The following is a 26,365-nucleotide window of genomic DNA, read 5'->3' as shown; positions in this document are numbered from 1 at the left end:
TCTGTCTGCTTGCAGCGCCGGGACGCCCCTTTGCTGGGGCAGCCGCGTGCTATACAAATCTCTATAACATTAACATTAACATTAACATTTTCATTGTTTTCTATACTTGTAACCTGGCCTTACTTACATCAGCAGTGGAAGACAACATCCTAGTCAATCGAAAGCCAGGGTAAAACAGCTATGCTGCTGGGAATGGACAGAAACAGAACAGGGAAGAAAGCCACCAGTGACGAGCAGGGAACTGATATTGACACAATGATTGACTTTTACAGTTATGTCTGGTACAGACTGTTGAAACTGCCTGTAATGAGACCTCAAAATGTAAAATAAAAGCCATGTTTTGTAACTTTGCTACTGTGGATGACTGGGTTGCTGGCTTTGCTTCTCTCTCCTATATGTTCTCCTAAGGGTATTATTGATGACTTATTAGAAGTTTGGGTTGCTGATCTGACTGGCTATGTAATATATCATGTCAGTCTAATTCTAGCAATAGGGTCAGTTTATCAAGTGACTGTAAAGCAAATCTAAATTACAAATATTCTCGATTGTCTGTCCTCCCACACTCTGCAAAGCACTTGCACCTCTGTCTCGTTCTCTCCACTTCTATAAGTAACCCTTCAGAGGTACCACTGGTGCTGGTGGTTTTAAGGCAGTGCACAGTAAGACACCACAGTGACTGCCTCCGAGACATCAGGTCATGCTTCCCTCATCACACACTTCAGCTGCAGTGTTGTGCCTCTAAGCTTGGCCATGTCAACCAAGCTAAAGAGTGTTGTAAACACAATGGGTTCTGTTATGGCTCGAGCGCTTGGATTCTATGCCAGTCAGTTGTCTGCTGGCTGGTGTAGGGACACCAAGCTCGGAAACGATTTCAATAAAAACTCTATTCACTACCAGTGACGGTCGTTACAATTACAGCCTCTTCTCATTTTGATATTTAATAGTAAACACATTCTATCTGTTAATACTTTAGGTCTGCCCTATAGTAGCTTTTACCCAGTGGGATGACCTTTATCGCCCATCAGTGACAGGGTATTTGACTTGGTGAGGTTGGGACTCGTGACCTGCTAGTCACAGACCCTTGACAGTAGTGAGCCTTTAACACCCGCAGCCAATATCTCATCGGTAGGCATGCAAGTTTTGCGGCTTTACATTAATAAGAATGTTCCTTTATGTTTAAAATGTTTGCTATTTCTGAAATTTGCATAAATGTAAGTATATTTTAGACATATGTAAAGTACATTAAACCAAGTGCTCCATTGTTTGTACGCTACAACTACATATGTACGCAGATCTCAGATATTTGTGTTTTCCCTAAAAAACCAGGAGCCTCGTATGAGACCGTCTGCAGTGAGGTTTCAGCAGCCATGTGGCATACAGGAGCTGAGAAATATGGAATTCATCAGCTGTGCTTCACGGGGAGACATGACTGCTCTTAGCTCGATTTAGGAGAACTGCCAATTAAGGAAGTAACAAAACTGCCTCAAAAATATAACAGCAATTGACTTAATCGCCTTGCTTCTTAATACACAAACTCGACTGCACTTGAAATACGTGCAAGTGTAAAAAGTGAAATTTGCTGTAAACCTCCGCAGACCTCTTAAATAGTATTATGTATTAATTGTATTTATAGAACCGTACCTTTGTCTTGCTGTGAAGACCCCAATCGCCCAGGAAGGAAAAGGACTTTAACTAGGTCTATAGAACCTCCAGCATACCGCCCTTTTGAAAAGCAGGCATATTTTCTAATGAGTATTTTTAACTTTCAACATTTGACAGACTGTCAGCAGAAGCAGGTCCATCTACAATGTCTGTTTCCTGCTTTCTATGTGGGAGAGCAATCAATAGTCCCTTCCTAGCGTTTGACAGTGCTCGGAAAAGGAGCATCTATTTAAAAAAAAAAAAAATGTCAGCGCCTAATGAGGCCGACATGCATCGAGACTGAGCTGGTGCGGGAGCAATGGCCGCGAACTCGAGCCGCGCGTGGCCTCGCGGACACATTCATTATGCAACGAGGGGCGTGAACTGTGTCACGTGATTTGTGTGTGACCCTGCAAGTGCGCTCATATGTCCGGTTAATTCAGTCTGAAGCCACTTTAATAAAACACACACCAGTGAGCACCAGAATATTTAGGAATCCACGACTGGAAAGGAGGAGACCGGCAGTAGCAAGGAATGGGTAGAGAGATCAAGGCAGAAGTGTGCTACGCCCAGACTTTCAGGTTATTCACTTAACACGTGAGTTTCGGGTGCATAGAGGTGAAATGGCTGATGGTGTGAACTGGGAGCTAATAAACCTCGCCCACCAAGTGGAATTAGTCCGATTATTTTTCATGGCCCTTGTGGTAATGAAAGGTGGACATTACCCTATTGTGCCTTACGTCTTTCACTGAGAAGAAAAGGAATTGGGGGACAAGAGGGAGATCAGGTCCAGACGGCGGAGTTCAGGAAAGCAGGCAGGAGACAACCACACTTTTCTAATCGTGGTTGCGATGATTACTTTTGTTGTAAATGGAAGGTGAACACATTAAGGAAGGGCTAATGACTACTGTCAGCTATATTACAAGAAGAATCAATATACAACAGTTTTGCACGTTTCCATGTCGTTCATTTCCGCTTTGGAAACAATCTGCACTAATTACTCCAGATGTTTATAATATTTGTGTGATCATTGAAATCATCTTAATAGTATAATTGTTCATAACCACTGTGCTCTATAGAGCATCGGTTCTTTAACTTTTGACTACTGTGAACCCCCACTCAATCAATCTGGAAGCCCCGACCTAATCTGTTTCTACCATTTGAACCTAAAGGCAAAACACAACAATACAGAAACAAGTAAATAGCAAATTCACAAATTACAAAATAATTTTATTTATTTCCTGAACAAAAACTATACTAATAACGAAATATTTATTTAAATGGGAAGGTTAAAGTTTTTCAAAATAACATGACATGCGCGTTCTCTCGAGACGCTGTATCTATGGACTTTCGGCACACCCATCTTTTTTCATTTGTTCCTTCATGTGCCTTTCAAAATTCTTTTGTTTTCATTGGTGAATCATTTATATTTGTCCCTCCTTTTGCTGTTTTGGTCACGCTGTGAACACTGGCCCTGTTACATGGATCATTTCACTATCAGCCATGTGTCAGTTTCCCCCCCCCTATTTTTTATTATGCCTGTGCGCACCAGGCCGAGGGCTGCAAATTATTTTCTTATCTTGTTTTCCACTGTCTTTGGTTTCACTAGAGCCTTTTCAGCTGGAGGCTATGTGGTTTTTCATCCTGTAACATTTGTCGTTTCATTAGCTCAAATGTCTATACCTTAAATAATATACTTTTTTAATGGATTAATAGAAGTGTAGTTTAAGAAAACGGCAGATAGTAGGATTTACCTACTTACATTATGCTTTTGACAGTGTGATTATTTGGATACGATTAAAGAGGTAAACATGTTATTGCTCCGTTTTATGAAAATGGAAGCAGCTTTAAGTTGTGCGCTTTTTAAGTTTGATGCTTTCTTTTAGGTTTCAATCATTGGTGAAATAAAACCAATATCAAGGGATGTCGCCTCGTGCTCTCCAAACGTGGCCTGTGAGGTTACTTAACAATATATCCTGCAAGTAGACCGTGCAACACCAACTCCGCATCAGCGCAGCACCACTTCAAAAGCACCACCGCAGCAGCACCTGAGAATCACTCGGCAGCACCAGAGCACCATGAAAATAACAGCACAGCACCACCTTCGCAGCCCTCAGCCCCAGAGCAGCACCACCTCTGCACCAGTGCAGCACCACTTTACTACCAACGCAGCACTATCTCAACATCGGCGAAGGACCACCACCTCAACATTGGCGCAGCACCACCAGCACGGCATCACTCAGGGCCACCACAGCATCACTGAGCAGCACCTCTGCACCAGTGCAGAATATCCTCACCATCAACACCATCACAGCACTTCCTCCACATGTAAATGTAAATGTACATGTATTTAGATAGCGCAAATCACCGACCCGGTATCTAAGCGCTTGCTTAGGGAACCTGTCCTGGTATTCCCCTGTGAGATAACCCCGGCAGGGTATACACAAGGTGAAAGCCAGGTATCCCACCGCGAGGGGCCGTTGTGGAGATTAAGCAAGCTATTGCCCAGAGTCGCAGAGTGTGAACCCGTGAATCGAGTAGGCACCGGAGCGAGAATTGTCGAGTCCGTGGACATTTTAGGACTCAAGACCCCGCCGAGCCGGGAATTGAACCCTGGTCCCGGGCTGACCTCTGCTTCCAGGTCTGCCTCCTCTAACCAGTGAGCCACACTTCTCCACATCAGTGCACCATCAGCAGCGCAGCCCCAACTCAGCAGCAACGCAGCACCACTTCAGCCCCAATATAGGACCACTTCAGAATTGGCACAGAACCACCTCCGCATAGTGTAACATCACGTCAGCGCAACACCACTTCAGCATCAGTTAGCGTCACTCCGCACCACTTTAGCAGCACCACATGCACACTATCAAAACACCAGCACAGCCCCACTTCAGCATCACTCTTCCCCAGCGTAGCACCACCTCAACACAGAACCAGCTCTCCACCAGTACAGCACCACCTTACTACCAGTGCAGCCCGACCACCTCTGCATCAGCGCAGTACCAACACCTCCGCATCAGCACAGCACCACCACAGCATCACTCAGCACCAGTGCCGCATCACTCAACACCACCATAGCACCACCTCTGCATCAGTGCACAAGCGCAGCACCAACACCGCACTAACGCAGTCTTACCTCCGCATCAGTGTAGCACTACCTCAGCATCAGCACAGCATTAGCACCACCTCCGCATAAGCCCAGCACCACCTGAGGACCAGGACAGCACCATCTCAGCATCAGAACAGCACCCCCTCCCCATTAGTGCACCACCACCAGCATAGCCCCATCTCCGCAGCAACTCAGCACAGTACTAACCCCGCCTCACTTAGCACCACCTGAGGACCAAGTCAGCACAAGTGCAGTATGACTCCACACCAGCATAGCATCAGCACACCACCACCTCCTTAACAGTGCACCACCTTAGTACCAGCACTGCACCACCTCAGCGCAGCATCACATCCACATCAATGCACCACCACCAGCGCAGCCCCACTTCCGCACCAGCGCAGCACCACCTCCTCAGCATGACTCAGCACCACTACAGCATCACTCAGCACCACCACAGCTTCATTCAACACCACCACAGCTTCATTCAACACTAGCTCATCATCTCCTCAGCACCACCCCAGTATCAGCAAAGCACCACCAGCATAGCACCAGCCCAACATCACTCAGCACCAGCATAGCACCACCTAAGCATCACTTATCAGTACCTCTCCGTTACTCAGCACCAACTCAGTATGGCTCCGCACCACCTGAACACCAACTCCCCACCAGCTCACCACTACCTCAGTTTCATTCAGCACCACCTGAGCATCAGCACAGCACAGCACCCCTTGAGCAACAGCCCATCCCCATCTCAGCCCCATGGCAAACCCACCTCAGCAGCAATTCAGCACCAATGCAGCACTACCTCAACACCTGTGCAGCATCACCGCATCACAGCACCAATTCAGCATCACTCATCACCACCTGCGAAGCACCACCAGAGCACCACCTCAGCATTAGCACAGCGCCACCTCAGCATCAGTGCTCCACCACCTCAGCATCACCTCAGCACCACCTCAGCATCGCAAAGTCACCACAGTACCAACTCAGCACCAGTGCAGCACCACCACTTCATCATGACTCAGTCCAACCACAGCATCACTCAGCACCACAGCACCATATCCATACAGCACAATCTCACATCAGCGCAGCACCAGAGTGAAGCACCTACACAGCACCACCTCAGCACCAGCGCAGAACCACTTCAACATTCGCACAGCACCATCTCAGCATAAGCACAGCACCACCTCTGCATCAGTGCAACACCACCAGCGCTGCCCAACTGCAGCACCAGCACAGCGCCACCTCCGCATTAGCGCATCACCTCAGCACAGCACCAACTTGGCATCACTCAGCGCCACGTGAGCACCACCAGCACAGCTCCACGATCTCAGCACCAGCTCAGCACCACCGGAGTACCAGAGCAGTACCACCACCTCAGCATGACTCTGCACCACCTCAGCATGACTCTGCACCACCTCAGAACGACTCTGCACCACCTCAGCATGACTCAGCACAACCTCACATTCACTCAATATCACTTGAGAACCACAACAGCACCACCTCAGCACAGCACCATCTCAGCATCAGCATAGCACCACCTCCTCATCAGTGCTCCACCACCAGTGCAGCACCAACACTGCACAATCTCAACACCAGTGTACCCCCACTTAAGCACCACCTCAACTTCAGCACTGCACCATCAACGTTAGTTCACAACCACCAGCTCAGCCCCACCTCAGCACCAATGCCGTACCACTTCAGCATCAGCGCAGAACCACCTCAGCGCAGCATCAAGCAGCATAATCTGAGCACCACCTCAGCATGACTGAGCAGTACCACAGCATCACTCAGCAACAATTCACCATCACCTGAACACCACCACAGCGCTGCATCAGCACAGTACCATCTCCGCATCAGCTCAGCACCTCGTCATCAGGACATCACCACCAGTGCAGCGCAAACTCTGCACCAGTGCAGCACCACCTCATCGGCACAGCACCATCTCCGCATCAGCACAGCACCACCTCTGCATCAGTGCACCACCAGTTCAGCCCCACCTCAGCACCAGCACATTCCTGCCTCAGCAGCAAGTCAGCAACACCACTTCAGCCCCACCTTCATCATCACCCAGCGCTACCACAGCGTCACCCAGAACTACTTTGGCATCATCACCATCTCAACATCAACAGCACCTCATCAGTGCACCACTACCAATGCAGCACCAACTGCCCATCAGCACAGCACCACCTCTGCATCAGAGCACCACCACCACCACCAATTCAGCCTCACCTCCACATCAGTGCATCACCACCTCAGCATGACTCTGCACCACTACAGCATCACTCAGCACCACCACAGCATCACTCAGCACCAGTGCAGCACTGCCTCAGAAGCATCTCAGCACCAATACAGCACCAACTCAGCATCACAGCACCAACGCATCTCCTCAGCATCACTCAACACTACCACAGCACCATCTCCGCATCTGTGCACCACCACCAGGGCAGCACCAACTAAGCACCAGTGCAGCTCAACCACAGCATCAGTGCAGCACCACCTCCGAAGCATCACAGCACCAATGCAGCACCAACACAGTATCTCCACAGCATTACTAAACACCACCACAGCACAACCTCTGCATCAGCACACCACCACCATCGCATCAGTGCAGCCCCACCTCAGCACTAGCCCAGCACCACCTCAGAAGCATCTCAGCACCAGTTCAGCACCACTTCAGCACCAACACAGTATCCCCTTGGCATCATTCAGTCAAGTCAAGTCAGGTTAGAATTTGTATAGCGCACTACTCACCCAGAGGGTCTCAAGGAGCTTGAGGGAGGGAGGAAGGAAGAGGGGGGGGGTATCAAATATCCAAGTTTTGAGTTGTTTTCTGAAGGAGAGGTGGTTCTGTGAATCTTTGGATGTGTGGAATCGCGGCGAGGGCTTGATTGGACGATCGTAGTTGGCGGGTGGGGGTGTAGAAGGTCAGGTGCGTGTTGAGTTATTTGGGTCCTAGGTCGTAGAGGGCTTTGTGTGCGTGGGTGAGTAGACAGAACGTTATTCTCTTGTTGACGGGGAGCCAGTGGAGGTCTCTCAGGTGACCGGATATGTGAGCTTGGCGGGGGATGTCTAGGATAAGTCTGGCTGAGGCGTTCTGAATGCGTTGGAGTTTTTTCTGTAATTTGGCTGTTGTTCCGGCGTAAAGGGTGTTTCCGTAGTCCAGTCGGCTTGTGACAAGTGCTTGGGTGACCGTCTTTCTTGTTTCGGTGGGGATCCAGCGGAAGATTTTTTTGAGCATACGTAGGATGTTAAAGCATGATGATGAGATGGCATTGACTTGTCTGGTCATCGAGAGGGAGGAGTCCAGGATGAAGCCCAGGTTACGTGCGTGGTCCGTTGGTTTGGGTGCGATGCCCCGGGCCGGTGGCCACCATGAGTCGTCCCAAGCGGAGGGGGATGATCCTAAAATGAGGACTTCCGTTTTGTCTGAATTCAGTTTTAAACGGCTGTTCTTCATCCACTCTGCTACTTCTTGCATCCCTTCGTGTAGGTTGGTTTTGGCGGTGTTTGGGTCTTTGGTGAGGGAAAGAATCAGCTGGGTGTCGTCTGCGTAGGAGATGATGTTGAGGTTATGTTGGCGCGCGATGGATGCGAGGGGACTCATGTATACGCTGAAGAGGGTGGGACTGAGTGAAGATCCTTGTGGTACCACCACAGCACCACCTCTGCATCAGCAAAGCGCCACCTCAGCACCAGTGCATCACCACCTCAGAAGCATCTCAGCACCAAATGCCGGACCACTTCAGCATTAGTTCAGCACTATCTCTGCCTCACACAACACCACCTGAACACCACCACAGAATAACTCAGCACCACCTCAGTATCACAGCATCAGTGCAGCACCAGCACAGCACCACCTCAGCATCAGCACAGCAGCACCAAAGCACCACCACAGCATCAGCACAGCACCACATCCTCATCAGTTCACCACTACCAGCGCAGCGCCACCTCAAAATCCGCGCAGCACCATCTCATCTTCTGTGTAGCACCATCTCAGCACCTCCTCCACATCAGTGCACTACCACCAGCGCATCCCCACCTCAGCACCAGCGCATCCCCACCTCAGCACCAGCGCATCCCCACCTCGGCACCAATGCAGCTTCACCTCAGCAGCAATTCAGCACCATTGCAGCACCACCACCTCAGTATCACTCAGCATCATCGGAGCACCACCTCTGCATCAGCACAGCACAGCACCATCTCCGCATCAGTACAGCACCACCCCCTCATCAGTGCAGCGCCACCTCAGCATCAGCACAACACCACCTCCGTATCTGTGCACCACCACCAGTGCAGCCACACCTCGGCATTAGTGCATCACCACCAGCACAGCCCTCCTCAGCACCAGCGCAGCCCCACCTCAGCCGCAATGCAGCACCACTTCAGCCGCAATGCAGCACCACTTCAGTATCAGCATTGCCCAGCATCACCTCAGCACAGTACCAACTCAACAGCATTCAGCACCACCTGAGTACCAGTGCAGCACCACTACTTCTGTATCACTAGGCATCACGTGAGCATCACCTCCATACCACCACACCACCAGCTCAGCATCACCTCAGTCTGCCCTCGGAATCTGGCATCTGTTGATTCTCTCCTAGTGTCCATCCTCTGCTCATGTTGTAATTCAGTACTATTTCCCATCCTCCACCCTCCCGTTGTTTAGGCCATTTACTCCTAATGTCTTTGCGTCTGACTTACTATGGATCCTGAGTAACTGGGACAAGTACTGCTTCAGCACATACAGGCTATGCATGTCTAAGCAGTCCAAGGGGGAGCGGGTCAGATGGGGAGGTGTGGATACAGGGGAGTGAACACAAGCTCACAACTCAAATTGTGCGCAGCAGTAACAATAACTCATTGTCCAGTCTTCATGAAAATAAGATAATTATTTACTTTTCTACTGCAGCCAACAAAAAGGAAGAATAAGACATTCAAATACAATTTACTCAGTCCTTCCCTGAAGTGGGGGTTCCAGTGTCCCTCCCACGATTCCTTACCCCACTCACTCCTTGTGTTGGCGATTGTCTTTGTTCCTCATTTACTATTGGCAAAAATCCTAGGTATCTCCGGCTAGTAGTCCTAATCCACTAAGGCTTTGATTTAAAGTCAGTAGTGTTCCAGCACACACATGCTCAATGTAGCAGCAAGTACCCCTGGGGCCGTCAGGCTTGAAATATGTCTTACCCACTCTTGCAAGAGGGAATTGTTCAGAGTCCTGGACTGCGCCTTGTCTGCAGGCGCTGGCAGTTACTCCAGCCCATGGCAGGTGAGTGGGGTGCACGCAGACTCAGCGGCTGCACCCGGCTGATGCAGATTAGACCTTGCTCCCCTCAACACTCTCCTCTCCCATCACAGGGCACACAGGCAGGTGCTGATGCTCCAGGGCAGGTGATCTTGGTGTACTGAGTTGTCCCCTCACACAGCAGGTAGACTAGCAGGCCTTTGCCCCCAGTTCTGGTCACAGGCAGAAGACTTTCAGAGCTTCCCCTTCACATACAGCCCATATGGCTGCTTGGCAGATGAACATTTTTTGAGGTCTCAACCTCTCCTTCTTATAGTCCATTTCCAGACACCAAATGGGATTTAGGGTCTGAGTCCTTGAAATTTTATGTTCAGGTTCTGAATCTTTTGATGTTCATGCTCCTCTGCTCACTCTTCCTGTTGAAAATCAGTCTGGCACAGCAGGGTTGTCTTTGAAAGTGACAGTCTCAAAACAAAGACCATGGGAGTGACCAGTTTACACCTGGATGTCAGCCACAGTAATGCATGCTTTACAAGGTTGGTCCCAGACCCACAACCATACCCTTTGTGATTCCCTTATCAGCCCCATTTCCTTCCTGATTTGTGCTTAGGGCTCCCCTTGTAATCTCTCACTGAATTAAAGCGCACCTGTTAAAGTGTGCAGGGGAGGCCTGGTCCTCCTCTCCCCAATGTGTGTCCCACCCAGTTTACAGGAATGCAGCAATCCACAAAATCTGTCTGTGAGATCTCGCTACCTCCACTCCATCTTTTCCCATGCAGGTCTGGGTCTCTCAGTATAGAATTATAGAACTCCATGTATTGTACCATCGACAGGCACACATGCATTAATCATGTATACAGTATGCACGCACTGCACAGTACTGTACCCTCCATGTACTATACAATTAGAGGAACACATACACCCAACACATGCACCTATCATGCACACACATCATTCTTCATGTATTGTACCATTCACAGGTTCACAGACACCCAGCGTATGCATTTACCTTGCATGCACTGTACAGCACTACAGCCTTCAGGTATTGTACTACTCATGGGCACATGTACATCCAGCACATGCTTATACCATGCACAAGCCACTCAGCTCTATCCTTGTATTATACCCTTCCTAGGCATGCATGCCTCCAGGGCAGATACACTGCTTTTGTCCAGAGCAGTACTTTACACAATCCTGATTTAGGCCAAGGCTGAGTTAAGCACACAGCAACAGAGCTGGAAAAAAGTGAATTTGTTTGTAGGCCTTATTTCAGGTTAAAAAGGACCTGTTCACTGCTGCTGATCGCTACAAGGTATGCCGCCACCAGCGCACTCGTGCCGCTTAACTGCTGATGAAGGCAGTAGCCTTCCGTCACTATGAGGGTAGCACTTTGGACAACCCTCCTGGTCCAACAAGACTGCAATTCGTGAGACAGGCCTATGTCATGGCACACACACATGATCTGTGTTCACCCATGACAACAAAAATCAGCATTAGGGGTCAGTACATCAGTTCAGTTGGGCGCTCAGCGCAGCGGTGCAGGTCCATTACTATGCAGATGACTTTTCTATACCAACAACAGTTTATTGTTATGTTAACATTTAATTGTCTAAACAATTACGGACCCCCTTAGTAGGTGTCGTGAATGACCTGGGTAGACCCCAGGTTAAGACCTTTCTGCAGAGATTTAACTCATGATGCCTTTGCTGAGTTTGGATTACAGTTAATGTCATTAACACAGGCAGTATTTCATTCTGTGCCTAAAATCGGACTATTACTCTTCCTCTTTGAACAGCCAATCTCTAAACCTCTAATCTCATAAGTTATTTTTTTTTTGGGTGGACGGCGGAGTTGAATGCTGAAGATGAGTAGCTGGAGTTGTGGTTTTGTGAGCTGGCTACAAATAATTTTGATAAATTTGTGTTGGTCAGTGAATAGAGATTGGTTTGTCCTCTTCTGCAAGTGTCATCCAATGTGTCCCAATGTTAATTTTGGCATCTGTTTAAATACATATAATGTGTTTGTAGAACAGGTAGGATTTTTGGTGGCTGTTTTTGGATCTCGATTTTTCAGTTTGCCTATAACCGGCAATTTATATCTTCCTTATCTGAAACCCAGGCAAATTGTATCGAACGGACCTGTGTGGCGGGCGCTAACACGCAAAACCGGCAGTGGAGCTTACCATGGACTCCTTCATGTGTGCTGACTAGGGCGGCAGGCTATAACATAGAAGTGTTACTTAAGTTGACTTGTATCTGTGAAGCAGATGCAAAATATTGAAGGCCCCACATTTGGACTTGCTCATATAAATGAGCCTGGAAGTGTATTGTCTATCTGGAATATGTTGAAGGGTCGAAAAGATCCACATTCTGCAATAAGACATCTTGGTTTTAAAGATTTTTCTTGGGCGAATTTTGTGCGGCGACTTTTGAGAATAGCTGTAGAACACCAGTATCAGTAACATTATCTGCCTTGAAAAAGTCTAAAGTGACGAAACACGTGTTGGCTGATGTTTCGCTGGAAGCATTGTTACTCAGAATAAATCAAGTTTGAAAACTTTGAACAGAAACTGGATTGTACTATTTTTGAAAATAAACGACTGCCTGTACTTTGATACTAATTACACTGCATAAGGACATATGATCTAAATCAAGCATGTGATTGTATTTTCAAATTTCTGCTGCTGTGGATTACACAACTGTTCAAGAGAGTACTAGGTGTGGATCCATCATATGAATACATTCTATGATGAGTTGATTTCATGGGATTGAGGTAGAAAAGGGAGTATTTGTTATTGTTATCTGCTAAGTCCTTACACTACCTGCCCACAGTATGACAAAAACACAAAAAATTCAGTGTATGTTATTTTGTTTTCTCCAATAGATCATAACTTTCATTTTACCTAACAGCTTTCAGCCCACTATCAGGGTTTTGTGATTTTCCATGGGGTTAAAGGCAATTTGACTGTTGTGGCTCTAGCAAAATATGGTAGCTTCTCCAATCAAGTATATCAAGCTTTGAACATATGCTAGGGGCAAGAAAACTGACCTTATTTAACCCTCTTTAAAATCTTTGCATTTGATGTCCTTGGATTATCATATTTAACCTTGGTTGCTTCCCTCAAAGCTATAGGTTTGATTCAACTACCACACCTTGTGAGAATGCTGGTAAATAGAGATTGGTTATCAATTTACCCAAAGTAAAAAATATTGTTGGATTAGACATTTTCAAGTTCTAACAAATGTAGCTTTGCGGTTGGTGAATGTACCTTTTTTTATCAAGGCTAATGATTGCTGTTTAGATTAGAAAATAACTAAAACGTTTTATGTATACTTTAGCTTTCGGCTGATTTGTGTAGGTTGTTATACTGTTTTGCCCTGCTTGTGACTTCTTTGTAGTAGATCGTAAATTGTTGGTGACATTGTATGTTTAGACATTTTTATTTGAGGCTGTGAAAAGAAAACTTGCGGGTTTCTGTTTTATATGGAGTTATTGTGTCAATTGTTGTGTGCTTTTCTGTGATATAATGTTTTTGGTTGTATTTTTTTTTGCAATCGGGAAGCTGCACCTCTCTGATGTGGTCCAGTATTGCTGAAGCATGTCTGAGGTTTCCTGCGTTTCCGTTCAGAAGGATTTAGGACTCGCCATTAATGCTCCTATGTCCTTTTTAGGGCAGTGCTGAAGACTGATTTGCTCATTGCTGATCTGTCTTTGCATAATAAGTAAGAAAAACACTGGGAAAGCCCATAAATGTTCCCTACAAGAGAGCTATTGGCTTTGTCAATGTTTTTTCGCCATGTTGTACACCAGGGCAGGTGCTGTGCAGCATGGCACAAAGTAATAAAAAAAAAAAGTTATGACGTGGCAAGCATCATAGCATTTTTTTTGTGTTTTTATTGCTGGCAGGCAACCCGGACAATGGAGGAAGTTGGCAGGTGGGTGGGCAGATGAATCTCTATGATGTGGCCTTTGTCGGCTGGTTGATACCGCTTTCTTTCGTTTTCTTTGAGCCATGCGTCTAATGCACGGTCTTGTCCGAGCCATTTGGTTACCTGAAACATCAAATAATGTATTGTGGTTGCACCTCAAAACCTGAGTTTTTATAGCAAGAGAGAAAAAAAATCAACAAGTAACACATTTACCAAAGATAAACATTTTTTTGTGGTTGCCATAAGACACTTTTCCCAGCAACTGGTTGCGCTTATAAAAGGCATACAATACATAATGTACATCTTTACCTTTAGGTGGGACACAATGTTGATCATTGGAGTGCATAGTGTATAAAGCTTATTGTTGTAAAAATGATAACTTGATATTCTTGTAAGCAAGTCGAAACTACACAGAATGAAGCGTTGTGGGAAAAGAAGTTGTCTGCGTAAGAGGCAGCTGAACTTTGCGCCACCTAGGAACAGTTCTATCAATTAACTGCTAACCTGAATTAGTCAGTAAATAGTAGTTCTGAAATTAAACCAGGAAAGACCTTTGCGCTCTACTACAGACCTGATATGCAAAGAAAACACGCACCTGCAACAGTTCTGCAGAGCAGGATCCTAGACCTTGCAGCTCCTTGAAGCTGCTGGTTATTACTGACTTTTGCAAAGAGTTTGTTTCAATTGAGAAAAATAAAACAACATAAAAAGTGTTAGACATATGACTAGTATCGCAACAAACCAATAACGCAGTTCAGCAAGCGAATGCGCCAAAACCAGGGTGGAGGTGTGAATCAAATGAGGTTCAGAGTTTCCAAATCTTTTTACCTGCTTTAGCGATTCATCCTGCAAAGGTTGAGTCAACATAAAGAAATCAACCTGGGAGGGCACTGATTGTTGTTTATGGTGGTAGGAACCTGCAAGACTAGCGGCTCTTGGCCTCTGGTAGCAACTTAATTTTAATCTATGAACAAAAATGTGTCAGTGCAGTCAAATTTTAAAGAGTGTGAACAAGTCAAATGGGTCCTTGTCACTCCTTTGCAGTGAATGGGGAACATTGTATTCGGATTAAGATTAAAGATTGAAATAGTTACATTATTAGAGATATACGTGGACAGAAAAACACCTGTAGAGAAAATACATACTGGTGTCATGATTTATAAAGGTGGCACCTGGGAGGAAAAAAACAACACTGACAACGGAAAGGTGAGCGTTAAGAAGTAGAACAGTGCAATGGGCAGAAGTAATCTAATCAGAAAGAATCAAGCAGTCTCTGCTCCAGGCGAAGGAAGTGGAAGTAAAATTGGTATGCGCTGAACAATTAGAAGCTAGCAAATAAGAGTTACAATGAAGCCAATGAATGGTAGGCAATGGGTGGGCTCCAAGCCCCTTTTAGTAAACAAAATATGACACAAGCAAGAACTCATCCGCTAGTTTGGGGAGACCTAAAAACTGGAATTTAGCCCAAAGCAAGTACCAGCGGCTGAAATTATTGCATGGATTACACTATTACTTTTTGGTCTTTTCAGGGGGAAAATCAGCGCCATGAATCAACAAGTATTGGCAAAGCCGGTAGATCAGCATGTTTAGTTCTAAACCACAACCAATTGGTATACCATAAGTGATGCCTAAATGTGTGTATTTTTGTGTATAGATTTGGAAAAGGAAAGGTACAAGCAGGCAGAGGTATGGTTAGGAAGAACTCCCATGGCAAGGTGCATGCTGAGAATGGCATGGACATTATAAAGCAGACATGGACATGTATGAGCAGAGACAACAACGAGCTGGGATAGGTTCAGGAAGAGCTGCAGTTAGTGAGAGGTGCAGGGTGAGCTAATGTATGGAGCCGGCTGGGACTGGTTAAACGAGGGAGAAGTATATTCAGGAAGAGCAGAACTCTGGGAGTGGTTCGTTTTCAGAGAAGTAGAGGCTGAACAATGTACAGGGAGGGATGAGTGGAGGTTGGAGAGCCAAGGGCATTTATAGAATGAAGCATTGATGTACACTATGAAGGCCAACATAACCAGCACGACCGAAGGGTCACTCGCTCAAGTGGGTCACAGTGCCTATAAGATCGCCTATCCCCAATACCTCTCTAAAAATGCATCAAAAAAATTCAAACCTAACTTAATCAAAAGAAACCCGGAAACACTTATATCTGACACTTATTTCAGCATTGCTAATGGCGACATCATGTCAGACCTAATCTTCTTAACGAACAAAAGGGCCCAATGGAGGAAATCTCTCCTATCGTTCTTCCAGTGCAAACAAATAAAGAAAACTCGCCATGGTTTCAGTCTTTCTCTTCTCCTATATACAAAATAGACCTCACCATTACTATCTACAACAATGGGATAGTTCTCATTCAAGTTTCCAATCAAAACCTAGAGCAATTTGACAAGCTCTTTCCGAAGATCAAAGACTATGTTGAACAACTTGTATTCTTCACAACAAGTTTTAGATCTATCCACCTCAAGCACCTTACAAAGCAACGCCCCCACTTCCTCCTCAGATTTATCTCCACCCTCACCCATTTCCCTTCCATTGCCGACTGATGATCTGCCTGATCCACATAATACAGGGCCATTAACTCTATCACCACTATCAATCCCCAGGCCAGCACTTTACAGAACACCACTAGGAACCAATGAACAACCTATTACACAGGACTCCCCTACTAACGACTCTGACCTCTATTTCACTTCTAGACACCCTCCCCTCTCTCCAGATCCTCCACCCAATCTACACTCCGTTCAAGGCTTTCTGGAACTCCGCCCACACTCAATGACCAAACCTCTCCACTAGAATTCCCCTTTACCGCCGCTGATCTGTCTAACACACCTAGACTCCCTCCCCCTTCTCCGGATCTACACACTCAACTTCCGCCCCTCTCCCAACACCCAGACGTGCTGGCATGATTGGACGATATCTCCAACCAGCTGCACCTTCTCTCCAAAGAATTTGACGATTTGAAAGCCATCTCACTTGAATATCTCCCCTTAAGTCCCGTCTGCTCTCATCCAATCTGGCCCAGTACCACCCCCAGTGTCACAGATAAAGCTCCCCATGACCATCCCTCTTCCCCATCTACCATCCCTCTTCATAACGCAGCTTCTCCCCTCAGATGCTCATTGACAGGGCTTGCGGCCATTGAAACTGATAGCCTCCTCAAGCCCAACTCCTCAAACACTGACTCCAACTCGAGTATAAAGGTAATAATTGAAACAATTCACTCTAACCCGAACAGAGAACCCCACCACAACCGCAGAGTCATAAATAATGACAACCTCAAGAGAGTGAACATCAATCTGCCTCCTTTCTCCCCCCCCCCCCCTATATTCCGGCTACACTCAAATGCATACTACTCAACTGCAGATCTGCCAACAAACATGCCTTTGAGATCTTCGACCTCATACATCATAATGAGATAGCCATCATTATCCTCACAGAAACTTGGCTCACCCCTTCATCCACTCCGATTCTAGACCTCTTGGTGCCTCCCTCCCATGACATAATTCGTCTGGACAGAGTTGCGAAAATAGGAGGTGGCCTAGCCTGTATACATAGTAGGACACTTGCGATCTCTCTCTCAGAATCCTCTTCTCCATCAACCTGTGAATACCTTTGTCTCAACATTTCCAGTAACAAGCAGCAGGTTTGCAAACTGCATACATTCTATCACCCTCCCGGCGACAAGATACCATTCATTGAACAATTAATGGAAATCCTAGCTGACAAAGTGGATTCAATGCAGCCCCAAATCTACTTGGGAGACTTTAACCTTCATTGGTCAAATCCTAACGACCAAGCTGTAGCATTCTTTAACTCCTTGTTGAAGGATCACGATTTGGTTCAACATTGTGACCAACTGACCCACAGTAAGGGGGAAATTCTTGACCTCATCATCTCCAAAGGTCATTCTATCACTTTGAACTCCATCATACCCTGTGATTGGTCTGACCATCACATCATTTACTTCCATTTCTACTTGGAGGTATCTCAGATTAAACATCAAACTACTAAACCAAAAATCTGGAGAAGAGACCTCGGAGACATCAACACAGCTGACCTAGCAACCCACTGTAAGCGTGCTCTCTCTCTATAGAGACTTAGCCGAAGTACATGCACTTACAGATTTCTATAACTCTTCTGTTTCTAGCATCATGGACGATATTGCTCCACTCCAGCAAAAAAATGCACCCTCAAAAATATCTAAACCTTGGTTCAATAGCAACCTAAATTCGGAGCGTCGCAATCCTAGGGTCTTCGAGCGCTCCTGTAGAGCCACTCCTTTAGCGGTCCATCTAGAAAACCTTAGATCAGCTAGAAGCTCTTATAACTAACAAATCAAGACAGCTAAGGCAGGATATTTCAGATCCCAACTTAACCAAACTGCCAATCGACCCAAGAAACTGTTCGAACTGGACAATCTGTCATAGCCCCCAAAAGATCAGATCCGGAAGTCAGTCCTCCCTCATGTTTTGACTTGGCTGACTCTTTTTTTTTTTTACTGAGAAAACTAGACTTATTAACATTGATCTAGAAACCAGGAGGTCTCTATTAACATCCAATGGACCTGCACCCTCCCTGGCCACACCAGACAAGGCTGCTCCACTTAGCAGAGGTATCAAGCACAACGCTTCCTGGGACACCTTCACCATCCTAAATGAAAATGAAACCAATAAGGTCCTTGGGAGTATCAACCCATCTAATCACTTCAATGACCCTTTACCGCCCACCATCTTCAAAGCAATTAAAGATTCTATCTCCCCCATCTGGACAAAGATCGTCAATGCTTCTCTCTCACAGGGTACAATCCCAGACTATCTAAAAGAGGCCCAGGTAACACCTATTTTAAAAAAAACTAAAGCAGACAGTACAGATCTTAACAACTTCAGCCCCATCTCCAGCATCCCCACACTAGCCAAACTCTTGGAAAAATGCTTCCAATCCCAAATGTGCACACATCGAAAACTTCCAACTCCTGGACCAACACCAATCGAGCTTTCGTAGTGGTCACAACACTGAATCTGCTCTCATGTCATGGATAACATCCTAATAATGCTTGACAGAAATGAATCTTGCCTCCTTATCCTTCTCGACCTTTCCTCTGCCTTTGACACTGTCAATCACGACAATCTCCTAGATATTCTGGAACAAAGGATGGGCCTCTAAAATCCTTGGACATTCGATTCCATATGTATGCAGACGACACCCAACTCTACCTGAAAATCTCCTCCCCAGACAACATCACTTCACTCAACTACACCCCACTGACTACTCAAACTTGGCTAACGAGAACCACCGCCTGCTAAACCCCACCAAAACAGAATTCCTCCTCCATCTCTCCCCCGAAACACACTCTCAATATTGACCTCTGGATGAACCAACTCACAGCTTTCAACTGCTCCCCCCGCATTATTGACTCTGCTAAATCACTAGGAATTACATTGGACAAACACCTGAATTTAAAGACCCATATCAACAACGTAAGCCAAGGGAGATAACCACTTTCTGAGAACTCTCAGGAACCTCAAACCTTTCTTACCTCAAGCCGCCTTCAAGCAGCTGGTCCAATCGCTTGTTCTACCGAGGCTTGGCTATGGCAGTGCTACTTTATGCGGCCTCCCCAAATACATTTTGGCTCCGCTAAAGGCTTCATTGAACGCTGTGGCCAGACTGATTACGGGCACCAAGCGAAATGCCCACATCTCCCTGATCCTAAAATCTCTAAACTGGCTGCCCTACGAAGCCAGAATTCAACTAAAGATTGCATGCTTATCGCAATCGCACAAAGCCCTCCACTTCAAAACCCCCAATTACCTGGTGCAAAAGTTAAACCTATCTGGAGGGGGGAGACCGTCAAGGAGCGCAAATTCCTTCCTCCTGAATTCCCAGATCTTCCGCAAAAAGAGAACTTGTCAACGAGCGTTCTCGGGATCTGCTACAAAAATTTGGAACTCTTCCACCGGAAATCCGGAGAATCTCCTCCAAGGTTGCTTTCAAACTGGAAGCAAAAGGATTCCTCATGAACAAATTCCTACCTTCATAAGAAGAGCGATTGTCAGCTCTTAGTGCTTCGGACACACTTCAAGAATGGATGTCACTCTGGTATTTTTCTATTGTATTTGCTCCCCTTGCCGTTATGTTTTCAATGCCTAGCACATTATACGCCTAGCCAAGGCCTATATTGGTCTTTTCTTGTGCACAATTCTTGCATTGCCTATGAATATTCCCTATTTGACTCTCGTACTGATGTTCTCATTCCCTCAATTTGTAAAGCGCTCTGATATCCTTCGGGATCAAGTTCGCGCTCTATAAAACTTTATAAATAAATAAAATGAAGAGGTGTGGAAAGAGAAGTGCAGGCAGAAAGAGGTAAAGTGAAATGTGCAGCTAGTGAAAGGTACAAGAATGAGACTGGTGGACTGGGAGAGATAAGTTCAGGCTCTAACAGGTGCTGGTAGGAAGAAGTTGTTCCAGAAAATGTCTGGGCAGGTAGATCTACAGGCATGAAGAGGTGCATTTTGAGTGTGGGTACAGAACATTTATTGGAGAAGTATTTTTGGGCCGAGTGAGGTGCATGTACACTGAGGTGTGAGCTCAGATGCCCAGTCAGGCTCTAGTTTGGAGGAGAGGTGCAGGCTAGTAAAAGAATGGACTCTGAGGTGCAGGCTGAGAACGATGGAGCCTGGGAGAGATATGGGCATGAGAGGTGGTTTCAGGTAGGGGCAGTGAGAAGTACCTGCAGTGCAAAAGGACTTCAAGAAAATTGGGCAAATGTTGCCTTATTCATAAAAGAGACTGCAGTAATAAATACCTTAAACGCTTCATTAGTGTCTAAAGTTATTATACTCCACATATGCAAGACTCTGTTTCAATGAATGCAATCTGTAGTAAAAACGGTTGCACATATATTTGTATTTTAACTAATGTACAACCTTTAAGAAAACTTGGACAAATTACCAGCTTTGATCCATTATTTCAGAAAATCTATGTCCAGATCAGATATTTATGTGGGGGCAGAATGGTCTCACAATCCCCCTCGCCTTAGAAAAGCAGCCATAAATAATGCAAACACTGTGAACCATCCTAAGTTGGGAGAGGGATGCCAGGGAATAGATCCTGTGAAGACAGTTGAGGTCGTCACTGTGGGTTCTCTGCTGGTAGCAGTCTCAGTTGTAAGGTGCGTTCCGATAACCTGTGACTGAACAGTTCATTCAGGAATATGCTGCATTTTGAACCAGGTATGTGTTGAGGATCACTGAGGATAAGAAAGACAACAAGATTATTTTGAAACGTTCACCACATCTGTCACAGTCACTCTTCCTGAATGCTTTAGAGTGGTTTACGTCGATTTGGAAGTTCTACATAGACTTTTACTTGCACAATCCGCCTCTTCAGATGTTTGCTCTCAAAGTCTCACTCACAGTCTCTTCTTAGTGAGAAAGTTGAAAATACAGTTAACCTACAGCAAAGAGCTACTCTGTGGATAGAGATTTCATAATGTCAATGAAAAGAGTTTTCCCTCTGTAGCAACAGTAGTGTTTGAATGTTTCCTGGTGTAATACTAGTCCGAGGCCTTTAATGTTCTTTAAGATTGCCAAGTGTTCATTTGCATTCCTGGTTTTACTAATCCAATCACTGTGTTCACGCTCTCTTTATAAGGTATGATCTTCCTTACCCAATATGTTCCACAGCGTCTTGCAGCTAGAGCCTCCTTGTTGCCGAACCACTTTGCAGAGATCTTGGCGTTACTTTAACGAGCAAGAGCGCTCAAACTTGCTGCTCTTTGCTCACCAATAACCGCGTTAACTAACAGTTATCTCTGAGCCTGTTTTCTATATATAAAGGGACTGCGTCCATATCGATACGAGATCTTGAGAGATTCAAAATGGCTGCCAGGAAGCCATCACAGATCAGGGAACACCTTAACTATGCCCTTAGCACCTGATCCAAAGTGATTCTGGCTACCCAAGACCCTGTGGACATCTCCTGGGGGTGTCACGATCACTGCCAAACCCTGGTTTAGCCTGTGTTGAAATCAGAACTCCTGACAGTCTATGTGCCTGCTAGTCTTGCTACAAAAACACATTGTTTCTGACATTAGTTTTGTTTTAGTAGTAAAAATTGCACAAAAATACGTCTGGTATATTTCCAGAAAAGTTGTGTGCAGAACTCTTCTTATAAAAGCGTGCTGTACGACTGCAGATGTTTTTACTTAATACATTTCTGTCTTCTCTGCTATATTGTGACTTTCTTGATATTGTGAGAATATCCTTATTTAGATTCCGACAGCTTCTACTGGAAATGGATGGAGAAAAGATAAGCTATGGGTAGCTTGTATTGCTGTACTGTTTAAAACACAATGAACTCGTGTGAATAAAGAACAATTAATATGACATGAAGAAAGCCTAAGAATAGCGCGGTCTGTGTATGGATTGGGCCTGTGTCGTACCACTGTGCATTTAAGCTGTAAATACAACAGGACATTATTATCCCAGCAAAGTAACGCAAATCAAAGCGTGAGTGAGATAAGTGATTAGCACCGTGCAGTGGCTCTCACTTAAAAGCTACAGGTCATGTTCAATCTGACCAAAGATTACCGTTTGCTCCACCGCCCAACCCTAATGGGAACATAAACAGGACAATGAAACCATACTCAAAATGCCATGGTCTTGACAGACCGCTCATCCAATCAATTGCAAAGCATGAAAACGTGCAAGTCAGTGGTAGAAGTGAAGTGTGGCTCACCGATTAGAGCGGCAGACCCTGAGGCAGAGGTCTGGCCCGGGACCAGGGTTCAATTCCCGACGCGGCAGGGTCTTGGGCTCAATGTCCACACTCGATAATTCTCGCCTAGGTGCCTACTCTAATCATGGGTCCCACTCTGCAACTCTGGGCAATAGCTTGTTTAATCTCCACTACGGCCCCGAAAGCGCTAGGATGCCTGGCTTCACCCTGGTGGTGCCCAGGAGTGGACACTTCACAGGGAAAGCCAGGAAGGGTTCCACAGCGGTATACAGCGCCAAGATACCTTCTAGGTGATAGTGCGCTTTACAAGTATACACACATTTACATTTACATGACGCAAGTCCACACTACATGACTTTTATTATGTTTCCGGACCATTTTTTTGCTCTAGTAAGAAGTGAAGACTCTGCTTGATGACCAAGAGACTTCGATGTCAGAGCAGGCAACCAATTTAGGTCGACAAGGAGGGCTAGTCGGCTCCTTAAATGCCATTTTTGCTGTTTAACATGTTTTTGCTTTCTGTTGAACACATTTGTTCATCAGCTGTGTGTGTTTCCAGTGTGACCATGACTTGACACTTTCCTTTTACTCTTGCAGGACCCCTGGAGACATGATTGATATCAAAGCCTGGGCAGACTACGTTGTGGAATGGGCTGCAAAAGATCCTTATGGATTTCTTACCACCGTCATCTTGGCCCTTACCCCACTATTCCTGGCAAGTGCTGTGCTATCCTGGAAGCTAGCAAAAATGATAGAAGCTAAGGAAAAAGACCAAAAAAAGAAACAAAAACGCCAGGAAAATATTGCTAAAGCCAAACGGACAAAGAAGGATTAAGTACCTTAAGCAATGCTTTCATCTGTATATAACAGATTTTCAGACGGAGGTCGATGTGGTTTTATATTCTTTTTAGAGATTGGACATCCTTTCTGCCAGACTTGTTTCGAAATTCCTTGTTAGTGATTTGAGCTTGGAACTACTATTAAAGAACCTACTATTTTCTGACCAAACACTGTAACATGTTTAAATACTTTGTCAACAATTTAATTGGCCGCGTTCTGTATGTATTTATACAGTGTCTGCAAAGAATGGGGTGACCTCTTAACTGTGACCGTCGCAGCAAATTGGTCTCCTGGGCACAAACGCAAAGTGAAAAGTATGATTCATTATACTAACAGCTATTGTTTTGTAACGTGGGTTGCATTTTACCAAATATCAAGGGACTGATATAATGCTCAACTTCATTTCTATTCAGAAATAATCCTGAAAGCCATAGATGTACAGCGAAGTAAACCATGATTGAAATGCCTGGTCTCCTTTTCATTTGGTCTTTGGATGGCCTTCTGTATAAGGAATAAAAAGGGGGCGGCATCGCTTCTCGTGTTTTGTCTGCTTTAAAAATGTCATCTTTTTCTCTTTATTTCTCGATCCTTTTATTCGGGCGTGTACAGGTCTCGTTTGAGTTACTATGTTTTCGTTATTATTTTTTGCATTTCGAAAAACTGATTTTAAACCCAGTAATAGATGCCTTTGAAATCAATAAGTTACTATTGTAGTGGGTAATCCAATGCCAATCCCGATCACTTTCTTAGTAATGTAAAGTGGGCACACCACCAGATCGGTTTAAATGTACATATTTAGGAAATTATCCATTAAATATATTATTTGGCAAGAGTTTAAATCTGTCAAAATATTTAATAACCTGTATTATTAAAGTATTTCCACGATTTCAGTAGAGTAGATGTAAGATAAACAATCAAGTAAAGTTCCATATGATGATGGTGTCGTGGCATAAAAGGAGAAACCTTCACCTACTTTAGTCAGAACATACTGAGAGTGGTAGACATCTAAAGGTGAGTAAATAAACACGTTTAGTTAAATGTGATGACAACATGGTCCTCTACCAATGGTTATCACTTTCTACTAACAATGGTTTATAATTAACTGACAGCCTGCTGTTTTTCTACTGACTAGTTGAGGTGAGTAGTAAATGTGATCCATGGAAGGTACTTTAAAAATGACCCTTTAGCAGCATTTGACAAGATTACATATTTGTACTACTTAAATACCCTCTGCCCTGCAAAAAAATCACTGCAAGGTCTAGCCGGTATGTACAAAAGGGCAAGTGATACATTTTCATTTCCCCATCAACGTGTATTGCATGACACTTCTCTAAAGAGTGACCATGTCCTTGAGAAAGAAAATCGGCCTTGGCACCTGAAAGACCTAGACACTGAAGATTTCATCCTTAGACATAATCTAATTTTTGAAACTGAATGCAGATGGAGTATTGGACTTAGTTGTATCACTTATCACTGGGACAGGCCTTCAAAATCATGTTAAGGTGACTAGTTTTTGCTGTGGTAATTTTGTATCAAGAACTCAACTTGTATAATAGAAAATCTACAATGACTGAAGGGCTGAGGGGTTATTACTACTGGTGACTTATTCAGGGGGACAACTCCGGCTGTGACAACTTGTACGCTGAGCTGTTTAGAAGTATCCTCACACACACAGAGTCCTAAATGGCAGTTTCTTTGAAGACTGCTCTGTGGAGAAAAACTACCAGAGTGCATACCAGATTGGTGAATCTAACCCACCAAAATTTCCTTAAAATTTCTAAGGTAAATAACATTCCTCAAGCTTTCAGAACAAGCTTTGTAATTACTCTTTCTCTTCAAATTGTATTCACTAATTAGATTTTTGTGGATCCCAGTTCTAACACTTCATACTTTTGTCTCTTATTCTACCACCTGCTGTTTTCCCTTGTATAATCAAGGAGGGAGACCTCAGACTCTTTTCAATACTTTTGTCCCCTGGATTGTCGATTACACCCCAGATCGATCTGGACCTGAGGGTCCAGATAGAAGTGCTCCGACCCGTGCTGAGGTTAGAGGGCTGTGGTCAAACATGTCCTGCTGAGATACGAGGTCTCGGGCTCCTATCGACAGCCACATTGTCATTCTGTTAGGGTGTTCTCCTGCCGGGCGCGGTGGGGTGACCTTTGATGGTTACAAAAGGACTTCTCATCTTTATAGTGAATGTATTCTGCTTCTGACCACTCGTTCCACTTATGAGTGCCTGCGCTGACCGTTTAAGTGATCTAATGTATCCGAACACCTCAGAGGCTCGTTGCAACAGGCTGTGTATTTGTGACATTCATAACTGGCCTAAAATGTGTTGAAAGATAAATAGACCTCCAGCAAACAGGGCACTCTTGCCATATATGCTCAGCTGGGGTTGAAAGGTTCATCGAAATCACCTTTGTCATCGGCAGAACCCTGGTGGGGCGGGCCTGGGCGCTTCTGTGTTCTCTGGCGCGACTGATATACTACAAGCCACCAATGCCTCTAAGATTGCCCTGGAGGCCCAGATAGGTGTAGTGGGTTCTGAATTAATGTTTCGCCAAGATCTGAGGCAAGCTGTCCACAAACTCACATAGGCTGAGGTGTGCACCTCAATTGTGAAGATACTGCAACAAACAGTCAGTTAGCTCATAGCCCCTCCAAATCTCCTCCAGGCCAGGACAGAGGATGCGGAGGATGAACACAGCACAACAAAGTGAGGTTTGTGATGTTTGTGGGGGAAGGGGGAGGAGGGAGCTTTGCTTTTGCATTTCCTCAATGCCTGGTTTCGATTGAAGCACCCACCGGCCAAACTATCCACATGCTTTGTGATTTAGCGGG

The 26,365-nt window shown here is 45.3% G+C and overlaps 1 protein-coding gene across 1 annotated transcript in view; it reads left to right on the top strand.

Annotated features, from left to right (window-relative positions):
• LOC147726612 (small integral membrane protein 15) overlaps positions 1 to 24,079 on the top strand; it is an 82,658-nt gene extending 58,579 nt beyond the window's left edge. Inside the window, exon 2 of the mRNA XM_086960674.1 lies at positions 23,279 to 24,079. Coding sequence (XP_086816800.1) covers positions 23,292 to 23,516 — 225 coding nt within the window. The 5' untranslated portion in view covers positions 23,279 to 23,291 and the 3' untranslated portion in view covers positions 23,517 to 24,079. The remainder of the gene's footprint in view (positions 1 to 23,278) is intronic.
• Positions 24,080 to 26,365: the final 2,286 nt, after the last annotated feature.

This window comes from Lissotriton vulgaris, chromosome 3_1, assembly GCF_964263255.1.
Source record: "Lissotriton vulgaris chromosome 3_1, aLisVul1.2, whole genome shotgun sequence".
NCBI classification, from domain to species: Eukaryota; Metazoa; Chordata; class Amphibia; order Caudata; family Salamandridae; genus Lissotriton; species Lissotriton vulgaris.
Note: the sequence above shows the minus strand (reverse complement) of the source record. Positions and strands in the feature narration are given on the sequence as shown.